Source organism: Cygnus olor, chromosome 1 (assembly GCF_009769625.2).
Source record: "Cygnus olor isolate bCygOlo1 chromosome 1, bCygOlo1.pri.v2, whole genome shotgun sequence".
NCBI lineage: Eukaryota > Metazoa > Chordata > Aves > Anseriformes > Anatidae > Cygnus > Cygnus olor.
In genome coordinates, this window is record NC_049169.1 from 37,834,607 (window position 1) to 37,862,467 (window position 27,861).

At 38.8% G+C, this 27,861-nt stretch overlaps 1 protein-coding gene across 10 annotated transcripts; it reads right to left on the minus strand.

Annotated features, from left to right (window-relative positions):
- On the minus strand, window positions 1-27,584 carry MDM1 (Mdm1 nuclear protein). Of its 10 annotated transcripts, none has more exons than XM_040552850.1 (15): window positions 24,172-27,584; window positions 23,673-23,778; window positions 20,867-21,225; window positions 20,308-20,442; window positions 18,342-18,497; window positions 16,146-16,279; window positions 13,911-14,010; window positions 9,643-9,681; window positions 9,091-9,266; window positions 7,523-7,801; window positions 5,683-5,828; window positions 5,426-5,556; window positions 4,731-4,989; window positions 3,567-3,635; window positions 1-1,277 (listed from the first exon to the last, which is right to left on the minus strand). In XM_040552850.1, exons 1-15 carry the CDS (start codon window positions 24,187-24,189, stop codon window positions 1,168-1,170), a joined length of 2,217 nt encoding a protein of 738 aa, XP_040408784.1. In that variant the 5' UTR covers window positions 24,190-27,584; the 3' UTR covers window positions 1-1,167. The 10 variants fall into 10 exon arrangements, 9 of the variants coding, with proteins under 9 accessions (XP_040408784.1, XP_040408799.1, XP_040408850.1 ...); XM_040552865.1 differs by having other exon boundaries at window positions 18,354-18,497; window positions 24,172-24,301; XM_040552916.1 differs by lacking the exon at window positions 24,172-27,584 and adding an exon at window positions 23,865-23,883 and having other exon boundaries at window positions 18,354-18,497.
- Window positions 27,585-27,861: the final 277 nt, after the last annotated feature.

The window sequence follows — 27,861 nt, forward strand, 5'->3', positions numbered from 1 at the left end:
CCAACTTAACCCTTTTTTATTTTAAGTATTACATAGACGTGTGTACAAAATCAGAATGCATACAAACGTGTACAAAATTCAAATTGTTCTAGTACAAAATTTCCAAATTAAATATTATTAAAACTTGAAGCCACACAAGAAGAAACAAACCACTGTAAGAGTTGGCTGCTAGCCATCTACTTCTTCGATTTCATGTTAATTTGTTTGCATCAGTTGCAAAGAGAAAACAGGCTGTCAGCATAAATCACAAATATTTTTTTGCTGTGACAACTGTAACAGTAGTCCAGTCTCCCATAAACAGGCAACTAGAAAGAGGTAATTAAAATGTCAAAGTCAAGAAAACATTCTTCTTTTATTTTAAGATATCAACTACCCCTAAGTACCTGAGGTTGAAGAGGGGCTGGGAAAGACCACTGTTTAAAGTGGCTAAGGTTGCTTTTTCTAGAGAAGTTGACATTAACACTAAATATGGGTCTCGCCCACAAAACATTTCGTTACATCTGACAAGCTGCAGAACTGTACACATTGATCTTTAACAGTCATCCTGGCCAAAAAACTGTGGGCAATCAACAAACCCTGAAGCTTAATGTCCTTTTCTGAAACTCTTGTATGTTCCGTATTAGCTTCCTTAAAAAGTAATAAGGGCTTTTTGGTAACAGGCTAAAAGTATTAAGTAGCAAAAGCAACAAATTTTGCTATACAGCTGTGTTGTACTCACACTTCATACAGTAACAGAATCCAATACACCACAGTTGCCTTTAAGGTATCTGGTTAAAATCAAGCAACTGAGATGTTTGGTGAATGATAGCGTTGCCCCTGAATACTGTCCCACATCATACTGCCAGACTGCAGTAGAATACCTTGAAAAGTAATACACAGGTTACTGGGTATAGTAATTGTCTGAGTTTCAAGAGGTGCTATTAAAAACAAACAGCAACAAAAAAAACATGGCTGCGTAACATAATTCTCAAATATAAAGGACCTATATTTTCAACACTGGTTTAAATGTTGAAATTTTAAATTGGGATGGCAAGTCCTAAGGTTGAGCCACAGTAGTGACAAGTGAAAGGATGCTACATGGCACCTACAATCACCATTTTTAAAAATTTACACTACAACCTATAAAAATAAATATTTTTACAGTTTCTATAAAACAGGTGGGAGAGCCTATGTCTTGCCCCAGAAATCCTCCTTCCTCTTCTGAGCTCGTTCCAGTATCTGAGATGCAAGTGAGCTAGAAGCTGCCGAGCGAGCAGAAATCTGAGACAGCCTGTCATCTGTTGGGGAAAGCAACAAGGGAAAAAATAAACACAAAGATTAAATATGCATTTAAAACACAGCTGCATTCATGGCAGACTTGGGAAGTACAGGTATTTTTATACCCTCTGTAACAGTAGATAATAAAGCAGTATCACAATATACTTTGATTCTATTACTTGGTAACTGACATACAGGAGAAGAATTTCACTAGAAAGCTACTAGGAGGCCACGTAAGCTTAAGAGAGCTACATGCCCAGCACTTAAACTCAAGAATGAGATCCCCAATGTCACCTGGGGAATTTTGAAAGTACTGCCTGATTCTCCAGGTCATCTTTACCTTTACTCTCCTGTCAGGGACCTCAGACATCGCTCCTCTGCATAGACTAGACTCTGACAAAAACATATTCATGAAAGCAAACCACTTCAAGCAAACAGGACAACCTTAGAATGCCACAACTAAAATATCACAACCTATGTTGCCAAAAGAGCTCTTTTGTGCCAAAAGAGCTCTTTTGTGCCAAAAGCAGTTAGTGTGCCACAAGCTGTTAAAAGACATGTATCTTCTGAAGAAAACAGGAAGTTTAACACAACGACAACAAGCAAGCTTTATAAATGCACTTCTGAAAGGTCTTCTTTTTGAACACAGGATCCACTTCACACCCAACAGAACTTTGAAAATTAAACAGGCTGGATGCTGCTTCTGTGGCAAAGCACAACGTTTTACTTCTGCAACATCATTATTAACTTGTTGCTACAGCCCCGTCAAGATGCTCTCTATGAAAAATTTACACCCATTCTCCTGCAATGGATTAAAATATACATACATACATACATACATACATATATATCCCTGCTTTCCAGGCCCCCTACCACCAAAACAACAACAAAGATTCTGCGTCTAAGTTCTACCAGACCTGTACTTTGTCAGTGTTTCAATTAACTGTTCAGGAGCATTTCTAAATCCTTGAAATGCAGTCATCCAAACAGCTCACAACAGACTCACACGCTGTGCATAACAACTGTGTTCCCACGTATGAGAAAGCTGCTAACTACACTTGTGCAATCAGACGTGTCCTTGGAATAACTCCCAGTTTTGTATGCACATTAACAACTATGGGCATACGAAATATCCGTGAGCTGGCACATTGCACCTGTTTCTGAAAGCTCATATACCATCACTCAGCTCATAGTAAAAAGAAAAAAAAAGAAACAGCAATTACTGCACTTGATCTGTGAGCTGCAAGCTTGTGGGAAGCTGCAGAGTACTATAGGATTTTGCATGGTTTATGTAGATACACAGATGCTTGGCTGAGCCATCTGCACAACCCACACATTTTCCAGCCAACTGCAATGAGTGAAATAGAGAATCAGTCTGAACCTTGGTTAAAACCAAGGAGCCAACAAGTACAAGGGGTACCAGAAAGGGCTTTGGTTACTCTGGGGTATATCTATAAATAAACTGCAGTCAGATACAACCTCACTCTGCCCATACTCTAATCTGAACCAAACACAAGTGATTGTGAGTTGCATAGCACCACACCAAGGTCAACCCTATACGTCAAGCTAAGAAATGATGTGTATCAGCCCAAACCTAATGAGGCTACAGTGCCTTTGGTTGACTCACACGACCAGAAGAGTTTTTTTGTGGCTGCCCACAAAAGGGCCAAGAAGACACACTGGTGGCCCATGCACGCACTGGCTGCTCCCCCCGAGTAAATTTACAGTAAATGGAAGAAAAAGCCAAAACAGCTGTCAGAATAACAGGATGCCTCTGCTCCCTAACACACGTAGCAGAGGAGCAGGTTTGAAAATTGAAGTCAGAGGAAACATTTTATGCTACGTATCTGGTGGCGAACACTCAAGCAAAATCTTTATCTGAAGATACGTGGTACTTTTTAAGTTGCATCCATAATTACTGAAGCTGCAACCTGAGCTGTGATCATTTTGCAGTTTGCTTCTGTTGCTACCAACACAAAGGCTTAAAAAAATTGTGGGGAGGAAATGATTTTAGGTATGGAGTTGAGTAAGCTATATTAAACATATTGAACCACAATGGGCTGCTTAATTTTCAGCTGCATTTAATGGTTTATTTATGCTGGAATATACCTTCATATTCCTGCTTCACATTACTGGGGTGAACATTTTTAATTACTTTTGATAAAACAAACAATGGGGCAGTTATTCATGCAAACACGTAAACCAGTATTAGTTACCGTATTCAGAGACCTCCCAAGTGACTGCAAAAGCTAAAATTAATCTAGGTAACACACACATGATATACAGTAATACTTTGTGATGAGAAATACCTTCATCATTATAGTTTCTTTCCTGAAGGGGTAACTGGAAAGATCTCATTTTTGGATTCCCAATATTTCCTAAGAGAAAAAAGTCAAAGCATATTTTTGAATCATTTCAAAAGAGACAAAGGATAATATTTAATTGTACAACATTTGAAAATGTTGCATTATCTCCATCAACACGAGTCTTTCAAACAGCAAACATGCCAAAAACTCCATGAGACTCCTTTACCCTAAGCTGATGTAGAAGTTATTCCATGGCATTCTTCTCCCCTATCTTTGGTAAATGCTACAACAGCAATGCAGTAAACTGCACTCCAGGTGCTGAGCTAGAATGCAGCACCAATTCTAACCTCTTTCCAAGGAGATTCTCTGGATTTCACTAATCCACTTAACCTGTCCAGTGCTTGCCCCTTTCTAGAATTAAATTATTACCTTATTATTAACTAGTAATTACAACACGAGAACCAAAAATTGTGGGACTATTTTGGGCAGCTATCGAAAGCCTTTCTGGAATGGCAATGCAAGTGTATAAACTTTATTTTGACTAAGGGGTGAAGGACTCTTCATTATCAGATTTATGCCCTCTGTGCCCTCAACAGTTGTCAAAAATCTCTGAAATGCTCCAGCACAAATTCCTCCTCAAAGTAGAATTTTCACAGAGAATTAAAGAAAAAGAAAAAAAAAAAGAAAAAAAACAAACTTAAGTGTCTTTTCTAAATATCCAATAAACCTTTTATGGATTTTTTTTATTTGTTTGTTTCCATGTTCTGCAGAACTATTTAAGGAGTTTATTTCTCAGAAATCCACAACTTCTGCAAAATAATACCATGTTTTAGAGGTCCAGTTACACATCACTCCACATATACGTATCAGTTGTGGCCTAAAGATTAGACATTACAACTGTTCATGCTAAACCAAATTATTCTCACAATGAGCAAGTACTTATTGAAATTAATACAGAAAAATTAGACAACAGACCACTAGAATACAATGATGTTAGTGGAATCTGAAACCAGGGTGGACAGCTGTGCACACCTTCTCAGCAATATGTGCTAGAAAAGCTTCCATTTGCATACGACACATTATTTATGGTCATTAAGGTCAGAATACTGCAAGGTGACCATTTCCATCCCCTGACACTAACACGGCCAGTTAATAAACAAAACCCACCATTATGCTGGAATTCAGGATCCTTGAGAGTTCCCTGAATACGAGGAGAGGGACTCCAGCAAGACACAGGGCGGCTTCTGGTTGATTTCAGCAGAGGAGGTACAGAGGAATGCTCTTGATGTGCTGAATTATGAGAAACTCGCTCATCAGAAACACCGTTAGAAGGCCACTGATCCTGCCTAAGTGGCAGAGGATCCAAAGTTCCCAGCCCAGCAGGTGGAGAGGTAAGGAGTGAAACAGCTTTCATTTCCACATCAGGCTAAAACAGAAGGTGGAGGGTGGGGAGGGACAAAAGCAACAACAACAAAAAAAGCAGCTCATATATACTGTTTTAAGTATATTCACACCAGCCTTCAAGTACAGACCCTCATGTATACAATAAATGTTTTTAAAAGGAAAAAAAAATCAAGGGCTCCGGATGGCAACTTTTAGTTCTGCTTGTTTGTTTAAAAAAAAAAAAAAAAAAAAACCAGACCCCATACTTTTAGCAGAAAAATCCAAAATGGAGCTCATCTAATCTCACTCCTTTATTTGATTAAAAAAAAAATACATATTTATTCAGACATCATCCCTTTTAGTCACAGATGCTGATAACTTTAGAATAAAATATAACACAAGTTACTGAGTAAATTACTCAAATTACTTTAAAAGCATTTTCCTGAAATGCAAAATGCTAAGTTCCCTTCCTTACTCACCCGGAAGGACCTTCTTTTTGTAGCTTCTCTTATACCTTGCTTAGCTGAGGAAGGGTCTGTTCCTAAACCTCGCACTCTCGGCTGTGAAGATGAAGACCTGAATTTAGGAGGAGACACTAGAACCGCACCTCCTATTGTAGTGGAGAAAATGAAAAATAAATTATTACCTTAAAAAAAAAAACTTACTGAATTAATTCATGTATGTCTTTTTTTCTTTAGTTCTTGAAATATAGTTTTGCATTTAAAAGTCATTTTACCGACAGCAGGGGTAGTGAGATCATGATGGGTCCTCTGTGCTCTACCAAGTGCTCTCAGCTTTGGAGTAGGAAGTCTGCCGCCTGGCTCCGAGGATACAGAAGAAGAATCTGACACAGCTGCAGAATTCAGCAGTAAGGCATTCTCACTGCAAAAATGAGAAATGATTACAAGGTTAGCTAAGGACTCAGGCATCTTGCATTCAAACTTTTGACTTCTAACACATTCCTGTGATGAAGGTAAGTCAGTTAGGGCCATAAAACACCAACAGCCTGTAGCTAAAACACCTGTTTGCAATGACAAATCCTGAACTCTAGCCCCAGGCCTCAGTTTCTGTAATTATTTTTTTGTAAGGTAACTGGATAAAATTCATAAACAGTCTCAAGCTACAAATTCAGGCTCCCTCCGTCCCAATAAACCTTGAATGCTTTGCTGCACAGTAGCACAGACTCAGCTGGGCTGGAAAGAGTCCTTGCCCAGCATAACTTTGAACCTGAAGTTGCCAATAGTCACCTCAGAGGTGGGAATGTGGGTTTTGTCTCTTTTCAGTCAATGTGGTGGAACCGAAACCAAGTATCCCACATTTATGCAACCACTCTAGCCCCCAGGTTATTATATAAATCAGCACTACCACTTCTGTCTTCCTCCTCCAGATGCGTTGCAAAGTAAGGTGGCAGCATGCCCACACTGTGTGAGGAACCTGATCCTACCACTGCATGCTAGACACACTCTGAGGACCTCTAGGCAAGGAGTGTCTCATTTCTAGCTCTTAAGCAGGCTTGGATAGCATGCTGTTGTTAAGCTGCATGGCCACACCTAGAGCAGATCTCAGCGCACACACAACCACATTTCAAGATAACAGAGAATCTTCAATGTCAATCCAGAAACGTCAACGAACTGCATCATCTCTAGAATCAGAAACTTAAAGTTTTCAGGTGACAGTTGTGAATGCTGAGGCCTGCGTTTCTTTTCTATCTGGGTCTAGCATCTCAACCTTTCTTTGCCTGGCTTTGCATACAGGATATAATCCCCAAAGGAGATAATTACATTTCCTTACCTTAGATTTGTGGTGCAACACCAAAGATAAAACACAATAGGGAATACAAAATGCTTAGATAGTACAGTAACAAGGGCCAGAGTTATTCAGCTTTAAATATATATCAAACTAATATACCATTCGACCAAAAAAGTCTGCAAAAGTTGCACAGTAAAAAGCCAGAGACTTCTGTAAGTAGATATAATATAGATCTTTCAACTGCCAAACACAGTACTATGCACTGTACAATCCACATGGTTCTAAATATCCCTACACCTTTTTCCTACCTGGCCTCAGTAATGTAATCACTTGTGATTACTGGATGCTATTTTTTTTCCTCCAAAGTCCTCTATCTTTGCCCATGAGTTTTATTCAGAAAAACAGGCACTTAAGAACAAGATTGGCATGGATTCTGTCCTTTTAATCCTATGAATCCTACACTATCAACCTGAAGCAAATTGTGAGCTTTAATTTTCACTATGCTTTGCTGCTGTGCAACAAACAGCCTGTTCTGATAGGCCTAGACCACAAATTGTAAAGCTTTGGGAAAAACGCATTGTAATTTGTCACGCTTCTATTGATATTACAACTTCAGCCTGACAAGCTAGAAAGCCAGTATTCTTCTATCAACCAGCTCAATGTCTTGAAATTTCTTATTCCTTGTTGTATAATTAAAAACAAAAGTAGTCACACTAAATTATACTCTCGTACGTAAATCTACTTTAAGAACAAAAACTAGTTAACCTACAAATTTCTGAGATGTTAGAGGAAAAAATTAAATATATGACAAACATGTTCAGTTTTACCCTTCAACTTTGTTATCTTCATTGGCGTCCTTATTGTTTTCTTCTAAATTCTGCACTACAACTGCAGCTTTTTCGTTTTCTTTTTCTTCCTCTCCTGTTGACTGCTGATTCTCCTTTTCTTCAGTAGCTTCTTGTTCACCCCAAACTAAACGCCTTTTGACTGGAACAGTTGAAGCATCTGACATGTCTTTTTTCTCAGGGTCATTCTCATGTGACTCTTCTCTGGCTTCAGGTTGCTGCAGCATTTTTGGCCTTGGTGCAGTCTCTTTTTCAGAAACCCTAGGCAACAAAGAAAGCAGCATCTCATACCATTGATTTGCATGAAATACATATGCCTATATAGAGCATATTCATTAACTTCAGTCCTTCATCAAAAGTACAGCTCAGATATTAAGAAGTGGTACAGTTAACGTGATGTACGATTAAACTCCCATTGAAATTTTAACTGATGTTTAAGTACAACCCATTTTCAAACTGGGTTCTGTGAAAACTCTTTTTGAACTACTATTTCCAGAAATGGACTGTAAAATTAGCTCTGTGTTTTGAAATATAAAACAACAAGCTCTGTACTTTGAAATATAAAACAACACTTTGGCTTATCAGAAGTGCTCAAAATGTAACTAATTCCATGTGTAGGAACTGTCTGGTGGCACAATTTTGAAAGCCAAGCAGCTTAGAAAACTACTTTCTTGGCACAACTTTTCAAAGTTGCTCACAGAAATCAACACAGTGCATAGAAATAAGATCAGTAAGAGGGTCTGTATTTCACGGGCAAAAAAAATAAGCTAACAAATCCTAAAAATTACCACCCCGTACTTGACATCAGTGTAATAAATACAGTTTTATGAGTCATCCCTCAACCCTTACAACAGCGACAGTCATGCAAATGCATAGATCTCCTCACACCACAGAAGCAGCAGTCTAAGTGGACCATACACTGAATCATCCAAGACATTGTTTTCAAACCTCAGATCTCAGCAAATACACAAATGACTTTTCTTCCCTCTTTGTTTGAAAAATATCTCTGTGCATGTCACTAAAACACTATTTCTGAATTTTCCTAGCAAAATATGTAGCATCTGCCAATTCTGATGGAACTCTAAGAAAGGAGAAAATGGATGCACACCATTCCAGATCCTAAATCTTCATCTCAGAAGTAAGCAGTGTCTTAAGACTCAACCACTGGGTTATTAATCCTGACAAGAACATGGATGAATTCCAAGCAGGCAAAACGTATTTCTCATCATTCCAATAGAAAGAGGAATATTACTTCAGTATGACTCAGTGATAAATTCTCCCATACTTGATGAAATTAAGGTTGTCACATTAAATATACATTTGTGGATAATTATAAAGGAGAAGCATTTCTCTTCTTTCATAAGATTTGACCATGCCTCATTTTAAATCGGAGAACAAATCAACTGATACATCTGTGAAATGGTAAATGTCCACGTGTTCCAGAGAATTTATAGTCAAACATCAAAGATCTTAAACCTATGCCAAGCCAACATTCAGCATTTTGCTCTGTTTCAGAGCTGCAGAATAACATGCAGGAATGCATGTCTTACCCAGCAAGATCTAGTGCTCTAATGTCATTGCTGATGCCTTCTTCTGAACTGGAACTCGAGGACACATCCCAAAGACTGTTATTATCAGACAGGATCTGGTTGAGATGGTATCGGGAGAAGTGTGTTCCCTCTATTCGCTGTCTGTAAGCCTTTGCTCTTGCTCGAAGTTCTCTCACCTGCACATCAAAGTTTCGTTAAGTTGTACATCTCTTTCAAGTTCACTTATATATTACTACAAAGTACTTGCATTTGCTAATGGCTGCTAAAAGAGAAAGACAAGTTACTCATAACACAGGGCCACCCACAGCACGAACATTGCATGCTACAGTAAGTGCAAAAAAAGGAAAGCAAAAATAACAGAAGTTTACGTTTAGTAAGCATGTTTCAGCCATTAAGCCAAAGCAAAATTATCAATTACTTATTCAGTGAGCACAAAAAGTTATGCAGCAGCTACGAGTAAGTTTAGTGTTGGATTCTAGTTTTTTCATCAGGATTTAGGCACAGCACAATGCTCCATTAAAACATTCAAATAAGAACTTAGATGCAACCAACCTCCATATACCACATGGAATTTAGGGGGTTTTGAGATGCCTAAGAAGAGGAATACAGAATTATTTTAAAATCTCTTACTTTCCTCTCAACACTGTATCACTGTTCTAACTTTATTACAGTCTAAGTAAGTAACTAAAGACTGAGAACCTGTCAATACAGCTCTATGCTGCCTCCCTGAGATTCAGTAACAAGTTGTAAAACAAACACATCAGCACTGGTATTTTGACAATTTTTGTCAAGGTTAAGGAAATTAATTTAGATTTCTAAGCCTTAACACTCAAAAATTCAATCAGCACATATTAATTTCCGAGTATTTCCAGTCAGCAGATCTGTATGCAAGTGTACTACTGAGTTAATAGGTTGTGAACACTGCTACTGTTTATTGCCACACTGATTTTATCTCAGCAAGGAGCTGATGACTACATGAGATCTCTTAGTGCTATTTTGTGTAAGTCATAATATCAAAATCATTCCTTCTAGGCTATCACTAACTGTAAGAATGAGATGCAAAACTGCTAAAATGTCAGTTTTTGTTTCAAAAATAAGCATTGCAAACCCTCTCTGTAGATATTATGCTGCTGATTTAACACTGCCATTTTTATGGCTAAAACTGTTGCAATACTCTCCGCCTTGTGTCTTTCACACAAACACAATTTAAAGCACGTGAATAAAAAGCAACAACAAAACTTTTATTTTCAAATGATTAAAAATAACTTCTTGATATGGTTGTATGTATCCTGTTATCCTGTCTCACTAAAAAGTGGTTCAGAGGAAATAAGCACTTTATCAAAGAGCAGAAAAGCAATACTGACACTACCCTTAGAACATTTTTACTTTATTATTATTATTGTTATTTATTTCACGATAGGCTTAACATAGTTCTTCCTGCAAGGAACAGGGTAAGTGGGCCAAATTCCACAAATCCCACTAAATGCCACGGATACAGCAGACAGAAATCCACTTAGACTACACCAGCTAATATCCCACAAGTTGACCCACTAAACTTCCAAAGAATAGCCCATTAAAAATATATACTTGTCATTTTAAGAGGAGCGTTTAAAGTTTGAGGTGCAAGCGATTTACTGGATTATTCACTTTAAGCAGAAGAATGAAAAATTAATTATGATAGCCACAACAGAAGGAATATAAATCCAGAGCAACAAGACGCTGCGGGGGGAGGAAGAATACTATGTCTCCAGTGAATTGTGAAGAAGTACAAAGGACAAGCGTCTCCTTCAGTGACTCAGCAGGCAGCACTATCTCAGCAGGACACAAGCCCCAGAGAGTCCTGCTGTGATTATGAATCGTCCGCATTAATTTTTCAAAAGCATAAATTCAAAGAGGTCTTTTCATTCTACTGCTCAAAAGAAAACCTTAATGATGTGTATTTTAGGTAGCAATCTAGCAATAATCACTACAGCTAAGGTCATACCAGGACTCTATTACAATCTTCGCTGTTGGGCTCAGAACTTCAGAAAGTCCATTTTGGACCCAAAGCTATCTACGTATGGTCTCAACTAAGGGGGAAACCCGACTGGAGCAGTCAAAGCTTATCATCTAATCACTTACACTACAGAGAGATGTTCTGTAGGCACCCTCAACAGGGGGGAGTCTCAAAGAGCAACCAGAGGCAGCAGTGACACAGCTGTGCAGAGCAGTCGTGTCAGTGCATTAGCACGGGAACAGGTAGGGAATCGTTTACAAACCAAAAGGACCGCTGAGAAACGGGTAAGGAAGCCTGTATTGCGAACGGCTTTGTTGCTTCACAAACAAAACTGCTTGATGCTTTTTCCAAGCTTTACATCCTTTTATTAATCTGCAGTAATGTATTTCTCAAATGGCTAAATTCTTTCTTAGGTCTCAACTGTGAATGAAATATTTTATTCATTTCTGTTAATTCAGACGTACTGGATTCCTAGCCCTTAGAACAAAAATATTACTGAACTCAGAAAAAAAATAAAGCCCAGCAAAAGATGAGGTCTATCAGGTTTTTTTATTCATATACTAAGAGAGGTTTTAAGAATTAATTTAATTAATCTTGGTTTCCTTCCAATCTATCCAGAAGACTGGAAAAATTCCAAGCTTTAAACTTGCACTACACCCACAAAAAACTTCATTTTGAGTCATAATCCTGTAAGATTTATAAGGAAATACTAATAAGACACTAACAATTAAAAAAAAAATACACAGAAAATCGCACTAACACATTTGCACAAGCTAAATGGTTTTCTTTGTCTATTAGACAAACTAGCTCAATATGCTCACAGACATGTGATTCCAAGTCTAACAGAGGAGAAATTCAGGCAATTCCAATTCCAAAAGCCTCTCCTATATGAAGTCACACTAAGATCTAACGTAGGTATGTATATTTAGAAGTGTGTATGTCATATAAGCATATTTATAGTCAATAAAACATTTGTGATTATTGTCTTAAAATTTGGCTCTTCTAGCTACGTGGCACAAGTCCTTCACTTCGAAGGCCCTAAAAAATCCTACTAATTCTTTTTTGAATTCTTCGTGAAGTGACTTTTTTTCAGGTTTCCTCTGCAAGTCCCTTGTCAGCAACAAAACCTCCACAGAAGAGTCAGACCCATCCAAACCACCTATCTACAGCGTGGGAGTTTCTTGTGCACTCTAATTAAACACCAGATATATTTACTTCCAACTTCTCTCAAACACACCCTAAAAAAGATCCTGCCTTGTAAGGCCTAACGCCCACCCTCCACCTGCAGTCTCCTCATTCCTTCCCTTGATCGTACTGCAGAGACTCCTCCCAGCTGGCCGTGTAGCAAACAAAATACACTCCATGGCAATGCGTCCCTTTCCCTCTACTTGCCTACCAGGCAGCCACTCTTGAAGCAGACGCTGCTCTGGACTGCCGCCTGCTCCAGTTTTGGATGTTTCTGACACAACATCCAGTCTCCAGACAAAAGCCTTAGATGCCAGACAAATGAGGTGATATTCCACAGAAACATTGTGTATACTGCTTACAGCCAGGCTGCATGAGTAGCTTAGATTATTCTACAGCCTTAGGAATGGCTAGTGTAAATCTAATACATACATCGGTATTTAACAAACAGAAAATACTGCTCTATTTTAGTCCTCTAACCTCCTCACCAGACTGTTTTTGCAGAACGGATTATCTGATGATGGATACGATAATTTGAGTCACCACAAACTACAATATAATTGAAACTTCGAGACGTATTTCTTATTATTACCTACATTCAATATAAATTTCTTTTTCCCTAAGAAGAAGAATAGAATGACTTTTTAGATCCAGTAAGAAAACATAGAACTGAAAGCTACCACGATACTCGTGCCTTTTCCAGCGAATGCTATGCTATTTGCTGAAGCTCAAAGCCCAGTGCCCTAGAGCCATCCCCCCCAGTTCTGCCTTCCACATCAGCTTGGTCTTGACCGATGAGACAGCTCTCATTTGCCAAGTATCTACCATGTATTTAGCAGCACACAGTGTGTCAGGAATGCTCCCTCCATCACATGAGAGAAGCCTAGGCCACTTCAGTGAAATCTGACTGCTGCAGAACTAGCTCTGGCAGTTTTTTAGCACATTGCTGAAGGTTTTGATGTACTTGGGTAATTCAGGGAACCTTACTCAATAATCGCTATGAAATACTATGCTCCTGAAGCTGTTGAGTATTTTTAGAGTTCTCAAATGAGTTCCTATGGGGTATAACACTGATTGTGGTTGCTAAATAAATTACAAGAAAATACTTAGGTTTGCTAAAATTGGACAGAGAAATTCTAAATTTTATGGTGCGTTCGACTGAACGCAGCTGACTGCTTTGAATGGATTTATCTTGGCAGGCTAACAAACTGAGCCGGACTGTCAGACTGACCTAGGCTCGTACATGTGTTGGCCTTTTCCTTTTATTTCCTTGAAAGTCCTACCATCTAATTCTACATTTTAAAAACACGTTAAAACTGAGCTGAACATCCAACACTGAATTATCTGGTCAAAAAGACGCTGTTCTGGACAATTCTGATTTGTAAGGGAAACAAAGTTCCTCCCTTACTTTCCATGTCACATTAATTAATCCATTTTTAAAATCACACTGCCTCTTACTTTTTCTTACTACATATTAATCTGACTTGTCAGAACTTAGTCTTCTTTGTAGTCACCTTTGTTAGCACTGCAATCTCAAAACCATTTTATGAAGACCGCAATTCAAAGTTTTTTGCATATAAAAAATGATAATACAAAGCATACTCAGGTTTCAGATTTATTTTTTTTTAAGAATACTCACCTGATTGGGAACTTTACTCCTAATACGAGACCAAGCTCCATCTTTGTAGAAATACTGGGCTGGAGACAAAAATTTTGACCTATATTCAGTGTTCATCTTCCTAGGATACCAAGAATGAGGATGGGGGTAAAAGACAGAAAGAATAAAGCTTGATACCCAGAAGACTCTTTAAGAACATTTTTAAATTTATATTAACAATAAAAGGTATTCTTGCACTTAAATTCCAGGGCTAAGATATGAAAATGCGCACTTTGAAACACAGCTGACCACCGTCAACACAAATAGGACAGACATATGAGCTCTTTCATTCGGTAGTTCTCAAATCTTCAAGCAGTTACTCCTGTTGTTTTCCTCACAACACTTCTGCCAGAAACTTCTCCCCTCTCAGCCAAATCAGCAGAACACAGTACACACACAAGCCTCAATTACTTCAATACAAAATGGAACATCTTGGTTTAAGTCACCGATGAAGGTGCATTTAAGTAAAATTGCCTGGTCTGGCACTAAGGCGCCCAAGATATTTCCTTCTATGAACTCCGCTGTAAAGGCAATATGCTCTGCATATGGCTGGGGTGGGTTCTTGGGGGCAGAAACATCTGACTACCAGAACAACGTTCAGTAATAATTCATCTAACTATGGCCTACTGTCTTTGATCTTCAAAAGCACTCGGTACTCTTAAAGACAGATTCATTTTCCCTTCAGCCACACACGTGTAAACAGAAAAATGAGCATAATCCAACCTAAAGCAGGCACTAAGCAATACTACAAGCCCTTTAAACACTGAACTGTGGCTGTATTAGCTTAAATCTAAAGAGTTGTTTTTGCTTTAGAGCATTGCTAACTTTTTTCACCTGATATTTAATATATTAAAGTAAATATACTTTTTCAGTCCTTCAGAAGTAAATCATAGAAGTCTGAAGTCAGAGAATAAAATGCACCTTTTAAAACAAAAAGTATCAAGGAAAAAAAAACTTTATATTCAGAACTTCTTTCCATATTGCTCCTTTTTTAAGACTCAGATTTTTTTCAGTTTTACTTGCAAAACTAAAGGACTAGTTCAAAAACACATCACTACTGTGCCTCTGTCTGTCATTCTGTTGCAAAAGCAGGCCATGCAATGCAGGTTGCATACAAAGTGCAAGTCCTGTCTGCATACTGACAACTTTTCCTCTGCACATTTTCACAATTATTTGCACAGTGACTGTTTTGGAAACTTTTGTTTGTGCTACCACACTGAAGGCATAAGAGGCAGAAATCTGTCTTTAAACTGGTAGAAAATGCTCAAGAAATTTATACAGAATTTTACACTGAAAAATTGACTACAATCTATGACATCGAGGAACTACGAAATCTAAAGATTTAAAGGCTTCAACTACCTTATATCTGCTAACTTGTTCATAAAGCGATTTTATTTCATAGTATTTGGGGAGATGATTTTGTCATTATCTGCCAATACCTAAAAGCATTCAGACCTTGGTAAGTCTCCTCTCCCATCCTCAATCTAATACCTTAACACTGACAGAAAGCCGTGTGAAGGAAAGCAATCACTGGGAGATATACGAAGCGTGAAGACAGCAGAGATGGAATAGATTTATGCATTTTTAACCTTCCTTCCATTCTGAGTTTTTATTTCTCTGACTTACCTCAGATGTGTGGAAAAAGGAAACATGAGTTCAGTTTCTACAATGTAGGTATGCGGCAGGAGAAAGATATTTGGATATCTCTCAGTAACATACAGTGTCATTTTATTTCAATGTTTGTCAGATTACCCTATATTACCCTATAATAAATTTCTTTATTTCCCTTCAGTCTTGTATAGTCTAGAAAAAGAAGACCTCAAGTACAATGGACACAGTTTTAAGACACGTACAGCAAGCATAGGAAAGCAGTTTGAAAGGTGACTACAACTTCCAAAGCACTCTCTGAGAGTTTAGAAGCAGCACTGCATCGATTTAATTTCATTTGATTTTAATTTATTATTAATAACATTATTGCATCAGGAGGTTCATCTGAACCAGTGTGTTTACAAAGCTTCCACTGCCTGGAGAAAGGGATACAAATTAACATCAGGTTTAGATGTACCCACAGGAAGCTCAGACTGAGTGCTGCAGGGTATAGACACCACAGTTGCTCTTGTGACTACAGGATCATATAGATAAAGGCCATCATAAACCATTCTAAACAGTCAGCTGTACACCTGTTTGCTAGGCTAGGTTTTCCCATTTTATACATACCCACGATTTGTATGTAAAGAGAGGGGCTTTTGACTGATATGCTGCTTATTTTTTTGTTTAGGATGTTTCTGCTCTGATTTCCCTTGTTTTGATGCATCTTCTGCTGGCTTGTGAAACGGTTCTTCCCTCTTACTCTACGGCAAAGATAATTTTAAAAATACTGCATTAGCTAACAAACTGAAAACCCTCATGTTCCTTTTGACGTCAAACTTTTGCAAAAAGTTAATTTTAACATGTTAGCTGTTCGGCATACTTAATACAAGATAGCATATTACATTTTGTTAATGCAAAAATCAAGCAGCAAAATGCCAAAGCTATAATTCCAAGTGCAGCATTCACTTAGTTAGATGATCTATTCTGTACACTTCACAAAATGAATTTAACACAAAAAATAAATAAAAAAGAGTACCATACCTGTGCATTCTAACCAGACTCAACATGTATATTTCTGGAATTTATAATTAAAATAAATAAATACTGTTAGCCTTATAGTAAAGCAATATAAACCGATTTATAATAAACCAAAATGTGATTTTTTAATTTGCTGTCCTTCTGGTTTTGAAAGGGTCAGATTGATTTGTTCAGCTTTCACATCAAACATTTTTTTCCTGTTTATTTCATCTTCTTGGAAATCTCAAACATTATTTCTTTTTCTGCTGGAGATCTTTACAGAAATTGTTCAAATTCAAGAAAACAAGAACGTAAAGCAAGAAAAATAGCACACACAAACTCCCAAATTTTTCTTTCAAGAAATTCATCAGAGAAGGTATGTGGGTATAGACAAAAAGCATTTTGAACGCTTTCACCAAAAATTCCCTTCTCGTGCCTTCTTTTCCTTTCCTTATTAACTCTCATGAGAAAACATAACATGAATTTCTGATATAAGAAACAAAGAAACGCTTCCTGAAAGCCTCGTGACTTTTAGGCTTTCTCCACATCTGCTAGAAGAGGCAGGAAGGGGCATAATGTTTGTCAGTCTCAAATGGGACTTAAAACAACAGGCAGGTCAAGGTTCTAAATCATAAAGCCTCCAAGTCAAAAGTCAACAAACGTCTTTAGGAACCTCAAAAGTACCAACAGCTTAAACCAAGCCACAGGCACTCCATGTTAAGGATGCATTTGGCTCAGTAACAGTGCTACGGAACATGCTGCCTTACAATGGCTGTTCCTGTTTACCAAGAAACAGAGGTGGGCATTGAAGAGACTCTCACGTGGTCCTTCCACCTGAACGAAGGTTAGCTAACCTGCAGAAATCTAGACAACGCTACTTTCAGCATCTTGCTACAAAAAGAGACATTCATCTTTCCACCTTGCAAAATGTCATGCAATCTAAACTGCTCTTTCCTACTTTCAGAAGGTCTTAGTCTGAAGCAATTCCTTGTTATTAAATGCATTTGGTAAAAAAACTACAACCACATTTACTAAAATTCCACCAGTGTTTGTTCAAGCCAACAGCAAGACAAGGAAATGCAAGGCCTCAGACAGCTAAATGACTTTTGTAAAAGACGTTTTGCTCTGATCAACAGAACTTACATAGGCTATACAACGTCCTGTGTTTACCTTTCAACTTATGAAGGTAAAGGCAAATCAACGATAACCCTTCCTCCATATTTCTTTAAAAAAAAATATTGTCTGAAAATCAGTTCCAACTGTGACATCATGATTTCTTTGTTTTTAATTCACACACTATCTGACTTACCTAACAAACTCCAGGCCTAAACAGTAGTAAAAGCGTAAGCCCTCCCATCCATCCTCCTGCACCCTAAGAAACTACACTGGTAGCAACAAGAGCATAAACTGGAGTTAGATTTCAGAAACTATGCCAATCACTAAAAATGTTTGCATGAAAAAAAAAAAAAAGAAGAAAAAAAGAATGAACTCAAACTAAGAACTCAAAAAAGAACTTGAAAACTCATTATCAAATTAAGGTGACAGTTCAGGAAAAAAAACACTTGGAATGACTTTGTAAACCGAACAAATGCACTGCAGAAACTACTAAGAGCAAATAAAGCTGTACAGTGCTGTTCTCAGTCTTTTACAGCAAAACAACTACTGAGTCCAGTCCAGTGTCATTAATAACAGCTACAAAATGTAACTGAAACAATTTTTTTAAAAATCCTCACACCCATGTTATTGAAAAGAACAATCAAAACTATTAAAGCATACTTAAAGCCTTTCTTTTAGGGAAACATTTACTTGCTCACAAACCAGAAATTCTCTCTCTTCTGAACAGCATCTCTCTTGTGGGCTCTTAGCAGGAGGAGAACCTTTGAAATTTCTCTCATGTTCTGTTTCAGAAGTAATTGCAGGAGACTTGAACGGAGGTATGGATTTACTCGTATTGCAAATAACCTTTAGGTAAGGAAAAAAGATGAGAAAAATAGTATGGTGATTTGCTTACCTTAAGGCTAAATTTTCAAAATCAGTTAACCAATTCAACATACAAACAAAGAGCCAGCCATGCATAAAAATACAGTATGTGCAGGCTAATTAACATCTAGGACAAATTGAAAAGAAACTTGCTTTCAAAAAAATACATTTGAAGGAGAGCGATTCACGCACAGTTAAACCTGTGCTCAAACGCTGTTCTTACCGAAGTTCACTAGCAAAGGTTTTCTTTATTTGGGAAGACAGTGGGGAATGCTGCGGCTCAGCTTCAGGCTTACATGTAGGATTTATTTATTTTTAAAACATATGCCGTAAATCTTCCCTAGGAGTCCTGTCCGTAAGAAACAACAGATGACTGTTCTCTGTTTTTGAACTGGATGCTTAGGGCTTGGTAATTTGATCTAACCACTGTTTTCCACTCGCTACTGCATTATAAGCCAAGGTACAGAATTTACCTAATACGTGATCTGATATCATTTCCTCATGGGGTGTTGAGAGTCGAAAGACCAGGCCATACGTCACATGTGGCATACGTTTTCCTCAGCTTTGCTATGTGAGTTTAGGTGAGACTTACAACCTAACTTGGATAACTTGGTCAAACCAAACCGATTTCTAATAAAATCAAATGGAATTCCATATGAAATTTTCCGTAGGGTGACATTCTGGGACTGGCCTCTTCCTGAAACGGTCCTTTGGTTTCTATGCTACTGTCACACTTTTCAGCGAGTTCTCCTTGCATAAGGGACTGCTGGGAAACAGGTATCTCAAAGTACGTCCACCTGCTTGGCATTGCAACAAGAAAAATACAGGAACAGGTTTATAGTGATTGACCCTAGTTATCAACATCTATCACCTTTGAAAGCCATTAGGGAACAAATCTGCTACCTGCAGATAGCAAAAGAGAGAGCATCATCTGTGGTAATCCCATTAACGCGTATGCCCCTAGTGAAAAAACAAGACTAAACAAAAGCTTTCTTTTACAGCAAAGTTTAAAATTCCAGATTCTGCAGAAAGGCCTATACTGTAAAAGGACCAAAAGATAGAGTGGGTCTCCTTTGTCCCAACCTCAGTAACAATATATTCAAAACACGAAGCAGTCTCACAAGCAGAATTATTCTTCATGATCCGATTAGCAATGTTCCCAATCCTATGAAGTCCAAAAACTCCTAAGATGCATCAAAATCCCACAGGAGTGTCTTAACATCAGGAAATTCCACTCATATATAAGCAGTTCTCATGAAAGAAAAAACACAGCTGACTAACTACAGAGACGTACTTTAGGGCCTAGAATTATATGTGCACAGAGATGGAGACTGAGAGTAAGAAAACATGGTAGCCCATAAAAGACCCTGAAAATAAATACTGAAACCTGCTTGATTTCAGTGGCAAGACATGTTATTACAATAAAGAACATCTGAACATCCCTATGTTGATTATCTATATACAAGACAACATAAAAATTATGAAAATAAAGGGTAATACTGAGTAGGACCTTTGAGCTCCTCAGGTAAAATTAATGCAAATTAAAGAAAATGGTCCTGTTAGAAAGAAACTGAATAAAACCAGGGCGGAGGAGATCAAGTAATTACACTTGGCTACAATGAAGAATCACAAGGAAACACATCTGATTATCCTGCACTTCTTCATAATAGAAGAAAAAAAGTATGTAATAGCATGCCAGTTTATGAAAAAAAAAAAAAAAAAGGAAAGCTTGGAAATTAAACACCTTTCCTTAGACATAAAAGAAATTATTCATTTAGTTTTTGAAAGTTACCTCTTCAGCTGCTAGTATTGGTGACTTTTCATGAGGACTCTTCCAAATAAATTGGCTTTGATATTCAGAATTTCTGGGGAAAGTATTTAAACGTGGAATATTCATGCCTGCTTTCCTCTGAAGGACTCTGTGAAGCTGACAACATAAAAAAAAAAAAAACCACCAATTGTTCCCTTTCCTACAATGTTTTGCAAGTCAGAAATCTTTCAATGCACGTCTTCAAAACAATTTTGTTTTGTTATAGGAATTATATGAAAGCAAAGTGCATTTTCTCATAATAGCCAACAACCCCAAGAAGTCTATAAATCATTGGCTAAATAGTCATTTAAGTGAAATCAGTAGAGATGGCATGTGAAGGGGAAAATTTGTATTGACCTACATGGAAGCAAAGCCTGGTCTCAGAAGTAGGGTACTCCCACCAGAGAAGCTACAATGTAGAACAACATCAAAATACAGAACTAAGGAAAGTTAGACAACAGAGGTGGCATGCTAACTTGCTGTAAATATCAGATTAGTAATTTTTATACCAGTCAATTTAAAAAAAATAATCTTCCCTTACCCCATTATCCATTTTTTCTGGTTCCTTTTTTGAAGATACAAATGCTTCATTTTTATTTGGTGGAGCTACAGTTGGTGATCTCTTCATATTGTTTTCTGCAAGGGCAAGAGCAGTTTCAACTCTAGAATCTGCAGAATGTGACCGAACTTTTGGGGGGAGCCTTGGTCCTTCCGGTGTTTCAATTTTTTCCTGATTCACATCATTATTATGGTCTGTGTGCAACTCTGCAGTCTTCAGAACCTCAGTTTCAAGTGGGTCATCCAAATCACAATCTGCTGTCCATTCAAAGGACTTTGAAATTTGTGGATTATGGTACGGTACCCTTCTCTTGGAAATGAAGTTTGGTTCTCTTGTGATTCCTAAAAAAAAGGACATACTAGGTTTAACTAAAACGTTATCTTAAATACATAGTATCACTCTTTAAAGAAGAAACAGAAAGCTTTTCATACAACAGATTATTAGAGAAAAAATATTCTAGTATCTTTGAGCAATGACAGCCTATGAATTGTGGGCACAATCGTGAAATTATGACTTCTTTCACATCTGTGAATGGCCTTCCTTTCCACTCAGGAGGGACAGCAACACCGTGCTCCAGGACCATGCTGGATAAAACCTTGTAAAGAAAACATGGCCACAGAACAATCTTTTGCAAGTTTGATTCTGGGTACAGGAAAACAACAACAAAAATTAACAGAGCCAGTGAAGAGAACGCTGTTAACACAGCTAAAGAATAACCAGCCTATAGTGATAAAGAATGTCATGAGCACTTCTAATTACACATGCACTATATACCTTGCTAGACAGGTTCTCATTTACTGTGCATGGACCGTGACAGACCCCTAATACAATTGTGGGCCATTAAAGAAGAGATACTTGAACTGACTTCCATTTTTGAGTGTCTTGAAGAGTCTATTTAAAACTATCACCTCAGATAGCTGGTAACACTTTATAGTGCAAACATGAAATAAATTCCAAAATTCTAAAGAGACCTCATAACAAAACAAGGTATAAAGTTATTTTAAAGAATTGCTGACATTTACACATGCAGATGAAAGTAGAATTACCCTACCATTTTAAGACAAGGACTGAATGGCTGAACACATTTAAAATGGAAAATCACAATTCAAACATGAAGTGTGCATATGTGATGGAAAAATAATTGAAGGCCTATAACTGGCTGAAAGAAACAATTTCTAGGAGAAAGAAACTCCCGTCTCATGAAAAAAAAAAATGTAGAAAGAGATAAACTGCAGTGAAAGATCTATACATAATGTCTGTATGCCCAACTATATATACAGGTAGTAGGAAATAATTCCAATAGAGAAACACTGGAAAAGTAACAGGAAAGAACTCAGAGCACCTCTTAACTCTTTCTGCCAGTATTCCAAGCCATTCTTAAAACTATCAATTATGCATTTCAACAGGAAGAACAGTAAGCGTATTAACAACAGCAATCTGCACCGATGACAAAGTCCTACAAGGTGTCAAGAGTGACATTCAAAGATGCACACTGTTAAATGGCCAGAAGATAGGTGTGAGTGCAAATGAATCCAAAAATGTAGGAAAACTACACCAAGCACACACAAAATCACAGCTACAACGTGAAAAGGAGAAACTGCTGTATTGCTAACTCATGACTTTATTGCAAGTCTTGTAATATTTGCTGTATGAAGTTTCACCATCCTTCACGTGACTGGAGATGATGCACAGCTTACAATTTTCAAAACAGGTTAATATGTGTGGATATGCCTGCATTTCAGAATTTGTGGAAGTTACTCTCTTAAATACAGGTACCCGCACCTACAGGCATGTGCAAGAAAAGCAAGGTTAAAGAAAGACGTATCTTGCTGTAATGAAGAAAGCAGTAATATACAAGTAAAATCTTTGGCAAAATTAAATTATTTACTGAAATGTCTAGAATTTTGGTCGAAAACAAACCATGCTTCCAGCAGTTGGTTCTTAATTACTAGGCCATAATAGAGATCACTTATTGTATCATCTAATGAATATATTGGACTCCAATTACACAGACTGCATAGTGTGATTGCACTGAATTGCACAACTTTGTTAATCTGCTTTGTGCCACTACAATAATTCGTATTGTTTTAATGCTCCTTTTCAATGCACTGCCAGTTGTCATCACTCTACAGCTTACTCCTATCCCTCAACTCTCAATGGGTCTTCCAATCCAGATGCTATTTCCTTTCTCTCCTACTTTTCAATTTCACATTTCCCTGCCAGGATAACATCTAGAACACTAAATCCCAGACTACAGCATCACAAGCTTTGCTGTTTAATGTCCATCTTTTTTGTTTGTCCTAGTCAGCTGCCGTGGGTAAGTCTTCCTAACAATTTTACTTTATATTAGACTTTGATCAAATTAGTCTTTTCTTAATAAAAAAATTTACTTAGTGGTTCTATGCACCATAGGTAAACCAATGCATCCTTCTACGTGCTCTGTATGGGTTAACACTGCACCTGTGCTTCATGTTTGGGATTTAGTTTATGCTGCAGGTCAGAAACCACGTTTTTCAGGTTTTGTATAAATAGCACTAACATTAAAACAAAGTTTCAGTGTACCCTGAAGAAAGATGACATTCAAACATGCATTCCTGCAAACGGCAACTAGGAATATAATTTCAGTTGTGTAAAGAGTCCAAACTGCCAATGTTACCGGTTTGCTGTGGTCGCACACCCCACCACAGCAAACCTCTCGAGACCCACGGCACCTAAGGCTGATCTTCGTCAGGGCTGACTTGGGTGGTGCTGGGTTTTGCACTCGAGGGGCAGTTTTGGGGACGCTTACCTAACTGATCCGACCGAAGTCCTGCCCACCCGGACTTCTGCTCTTGGGCTGGGCTACACAACTCTGGGGTTTTCCATCTGAAGTTTCTCTTATATTCGCTCAAGCCCTGCAGCAAACAGAGAGGTATCTGTCACATGAGTGATGCCTGCCGTGCTTCTAGCACCTGTGGGTATGCAATCTGAGAGGAAACACCTCAAAAGACGTCTGCAGGAAACACTTAAAGTAGGAGGCTGCTCTTCACCTCCCAAACCAAACCCCCCAGAGACCGAAACTACTCTGAACAGCAGGAGGAAAAAAAACACAAGCGTGGAACAGCTTCACACATACAAAAAGCATGCAAAATCACGCTTTAAATGACCTCTTCCACGCTCACAACGGCGGTCTTTCTGCCTTTTGGGGCCGGTTCCCCTTAGCACAAGACTCCCACCCCCCGCCGCCTGCCTGCCTGTCTGTCTGCCTGCCGCCCCCAGCCGCCCCCGGCACCCCCTCGCCGCCTCACCCTGAAGCGCACGGGCATGGCGGAGCGCTGGGTGCCGGCCCTCGGCCTCCAACGCCGCCGCTGCCCCAGCAGAGCCGCCGGCCCCCTTCACCGGGCGCCTGCGCGGCGGCTGCACAACGGGGGCGGGGAGCGCCATGGCCCGGGGCCGGGCGGCCACCGCCTCCCCTCAGGGCGCCGTGTGCGGGGGCCATTTTGGTCCCGCGAGTTGCTGAGCTCCTGCCCGCTGCCCACCGAGCCCCTCGGCCCAAAAGCGGCACGGCGTGGTTTCGCTGCTGCTGTGGCGGCCCCGGGAGGTCTGGCCGAAGATGCCAAGGGGTTCTGCTGGCGGAAAAATAAGTTCCCTTGCCTTGCCGGAGGCCGAGCGGCGGTGTGCGGGCTGCCGTGCCTTCGCCTCAGCCGCCCTCCCGGCGCACCGCCTGCCGTCAGGAGATCCTAATCCATCTTCTGGGCCATATCCTCCTGCGGGGTTTGCTTCTGCGGCTGATCTCCTTTCGACACCCTCTCTTTAGCTACGTTGAATTAACAAGAGAGGGTTTAAAAAAAATAAAAAAAAAATCAGAAATATTAAGCAAAATGGCTTAGGCGGTCTGTACTCCCTCTGCCCTTTGCTGCTGACTCTCTCTGTCTGACTGCTTGGTGCAGCCTGTTGCTGTTCTCCAGCACAGCGTAAGCTGCTTGAGCAAGGGCTTTGCCATCTCTGTCTCTCCAAAGCAGCCTGTTAGACGTTGGAAGAGTGATCCCAAGCCAAGTGCAGTGACTGAACTGCAGTTTAGATCCGATCAGAGCCCGCATAAAAGGCGAGCAACAAGTTTCGCTGTTGAGGCATGAGAGGAGAGCGTTGGTCAGAAAGCCTGTCAGCAAGACAAAATGTTCTTCTGCAACATAAACAGCCAAACCGTGAGGGATGTGCTGCCCTGCTAGCATCTCCAAGTTCCGCACCTCTTTGTTAATGAATGTCAAGACAATAATTTTGTTAAAATTTATTGACTGATTACACTCGAAACCATTAGGTCCACCAAATGAACTAGTTTGTTTTGTTATTACAATGGTTTGTTTTCAGTCAGGTCTAGTTCAGTACATTTTCTAAAATAATGCATAAACTTGTTATAGAATATGAAAATCCAGCTGGCAAACTTGTTGTTCAATATAGATTTCAGGTTTGCCAGGAATCCCTCTTCTTTGATATGTATGGAAACCAAGCCAAACATAATTTCAGTATATTTATAGGGTGTTTTCCAATTAGCCAAGCTGTAATAATATATTTATAGATGGTTTGGGGCTGTCTGGATTCAAAGGTGGGTTTGAATCTTTAATCCAAAAACATAACATGACACCACTCCACCCTGAAATGCTGGGTATTATATTTCTTAACGATGTCTTCCCTATTTTTTTTAAGATAAAGCAAAATAAGTTATCCTGAAATGATGGAATACATATTCATCTACATGCATTGATTCCTTTAAATTGTGTTTTTTATCTCCTCCTTATAGCTAAGAGATAGCTTTAGCTGATGTGGAGGAAGTATTTCAGGAAATATGTCAACCACTGATCTACCTGATGCCCTTTATCACTGCTGATGCATATTAGCTACTTCAAGTTCAATGTATATGCATTACTGAACACACAGTTTTTCAAGATAATATGATGTAAGAATGCTAAAATGCTTAGGCTGCTAAGAATATTTTCATGTCAGTGCTGAATAAATAATGCAATCATAAAAATGAATCCGTGTGCAGAAAAAGTTACAGCATGTTCACAAAGTCATTGCACTGAAAAGAAGGAAAATATTTTGTCCCAAAGCCTAGAGAGTTTTCTGGAAAATAAGTTAGCTGGGACTGATGTAATGTACATCCATTGGTAATTGGTCTGTATTATTTATTGGATCCCATTGTTTAAAAAAAAAGGAGCATTTAAGGCTTGTGTTTCTACATAACACATTTAAACAGTTTAAGTGCAATTCAAGTCATTTCAGATTTCCTCAACACTTGGGAGGGTGACTGTTTTCCTCCTTTGTTTCCTATAAAACACGCAAGTATTTTATTTTGCTTTACTGACACTTATTCTAGATCTTGTTGTTGCTGTTCTTCAAATGAATTAACAGATGTAATTTGCTAAATCACGCATGAAAATTCTCTTTATTTCTTACATGTGTAATTTCAAATGGATAAATTTGTGACCCATATATTTTTCTTTTCAGATTGCTTGCCAGTTAGCTTAACTGCCTCTTGCTGCATGTTGTGATCCTTATCTTTGACCTTCTCTGTCTCTTGACCCAAGCTCTTTGGAGTCCTGACTTCAAGTGTTTGATTAGATTTTCCCTGAGAACCTGTCACTTGAACATCAGCCTGTGAAAAGCTGTCTATTACATCTAAGCAAATGAGGACCTCTTTATGACCTGTTGCTCACGCTGCTTGTAAACTCATATACTACAAGCAACTCTGCCTTGAAGAATCAGTAACCTAAAGTCTTTTTCCTTTCTTTTACTTCAGTGTTGATGGTCTCTCCTGCCAAAATGCACGATGTGTCAGCAATCCTCCCTCCAGCCAAAGAAGGCTAGACGCAGCTTGCCGTGGAGCCTGTGAACTCCATGTGTCAGCCTGAGGGAATCAAATGAGAGCAATGAAACGTGCCTTATACCTCCAGTGTCTGTAGCCTCTAGCACCTACTGGTACATAAGCAAAGGAGGAGGAGTAGCACAGCTGGCCTGGCTCCAGTCCCATAGTTTTACTCTTAATAGCAAATGTTTCTAGTGCAAACTTGTTCCAGCTTATTTTACAACTCATTTAGAAACTGCAGTGTTAAAACTACTTTAGCTTCACTACCCATTTCAATCCACTTTTCAAGTTATAGAGCTGATCCAGCAGTCATTAAAGGGCAGCATTTTGTTGCTTACAGAGATCTGGATTCAAAGATATCCTGGATTTGTGCCTCAGTAATGGTTCTTGAGCTCTGGCAAATGCGTTAACTGTTACCTTAAACTAGTCTGTCAGTCTGACACAATTTCATTCTGAATTGCAGAGAAGCCTATGCAGTTCATCTTTCTAGCAGCAAAAGAGGTCATAAAGTGAATATAAAACATGGAAAGCAGGTTCAACTCCTGGCCCACCATCCACTTTTTTGTACGCTGTGAGCTCTCTCAGGGCAAAACACTGTCAAAAGTGAGTGCTGCCTTTGAGAACTTAATTCTTTAGCCACCCAAGGGCAGGCACATACTGCAGAGCTTTCCATAGCCAGGAGCCACCAGCCTCCATGGCAGCCCTGGGTGATCTTGAAACTCCCCGAAGTGTCTCAGATCAGACCACTCTTGAAATCAGCATCCTTAACCTTACTGTAATTCTCCCCTCGCTAAAATGAGAATAATATGAAATTCCTAGATATAGTTTGATATCTGCTAATCATGATCTTATTTTGATTATAGAAGCACAAGATTAAAAAAAAATATACATAGAATTCAAGTTCAGAAGCAGAACAATCTCAAATGCGTGTAGTTGATGAAAGGGTGACGGTGACTAACTTCAGTTCTTGCATCAGAAGAAAGTGCAAAGTAGGAAAGCATGTGTAATTTTGATCTAATTTTGATCTAATGTTTGCCTTGAGAGCACAACGCAACCACAGCTGCTCATCCTCTAGTGAAGATGCATATACCCAACTTGTGGCTATAAGCAATAGTGATCTGTTCCTGTAGGAAGC

Excerpts from the sequence above, each read along its gene's own strand:
- MDM1 (XM_040552843.1), bottom strand. The coding sequence starts at position 24,307 with ATGGCGCTCCCCGCCCCCGTTGTGCAGCCGCCGCGCAGGCGCCCGGTG. Across the intron at positions 7,802-9,090 it reads AGAGCACTAGATCTTGCTGG|GGTTTCTGAAAAAGAGACTG; the intron begins GTAAGACATGCA and ends TTTGTTGCCTAG. Across the intron at positions 5,557-5,682 it reads TCTCACTACCCCTGCTGTCG|GAGGTGCGGTTCTAGTGTCT; the intron begins GTAAAATGACTT and ends CCACTACAATAG.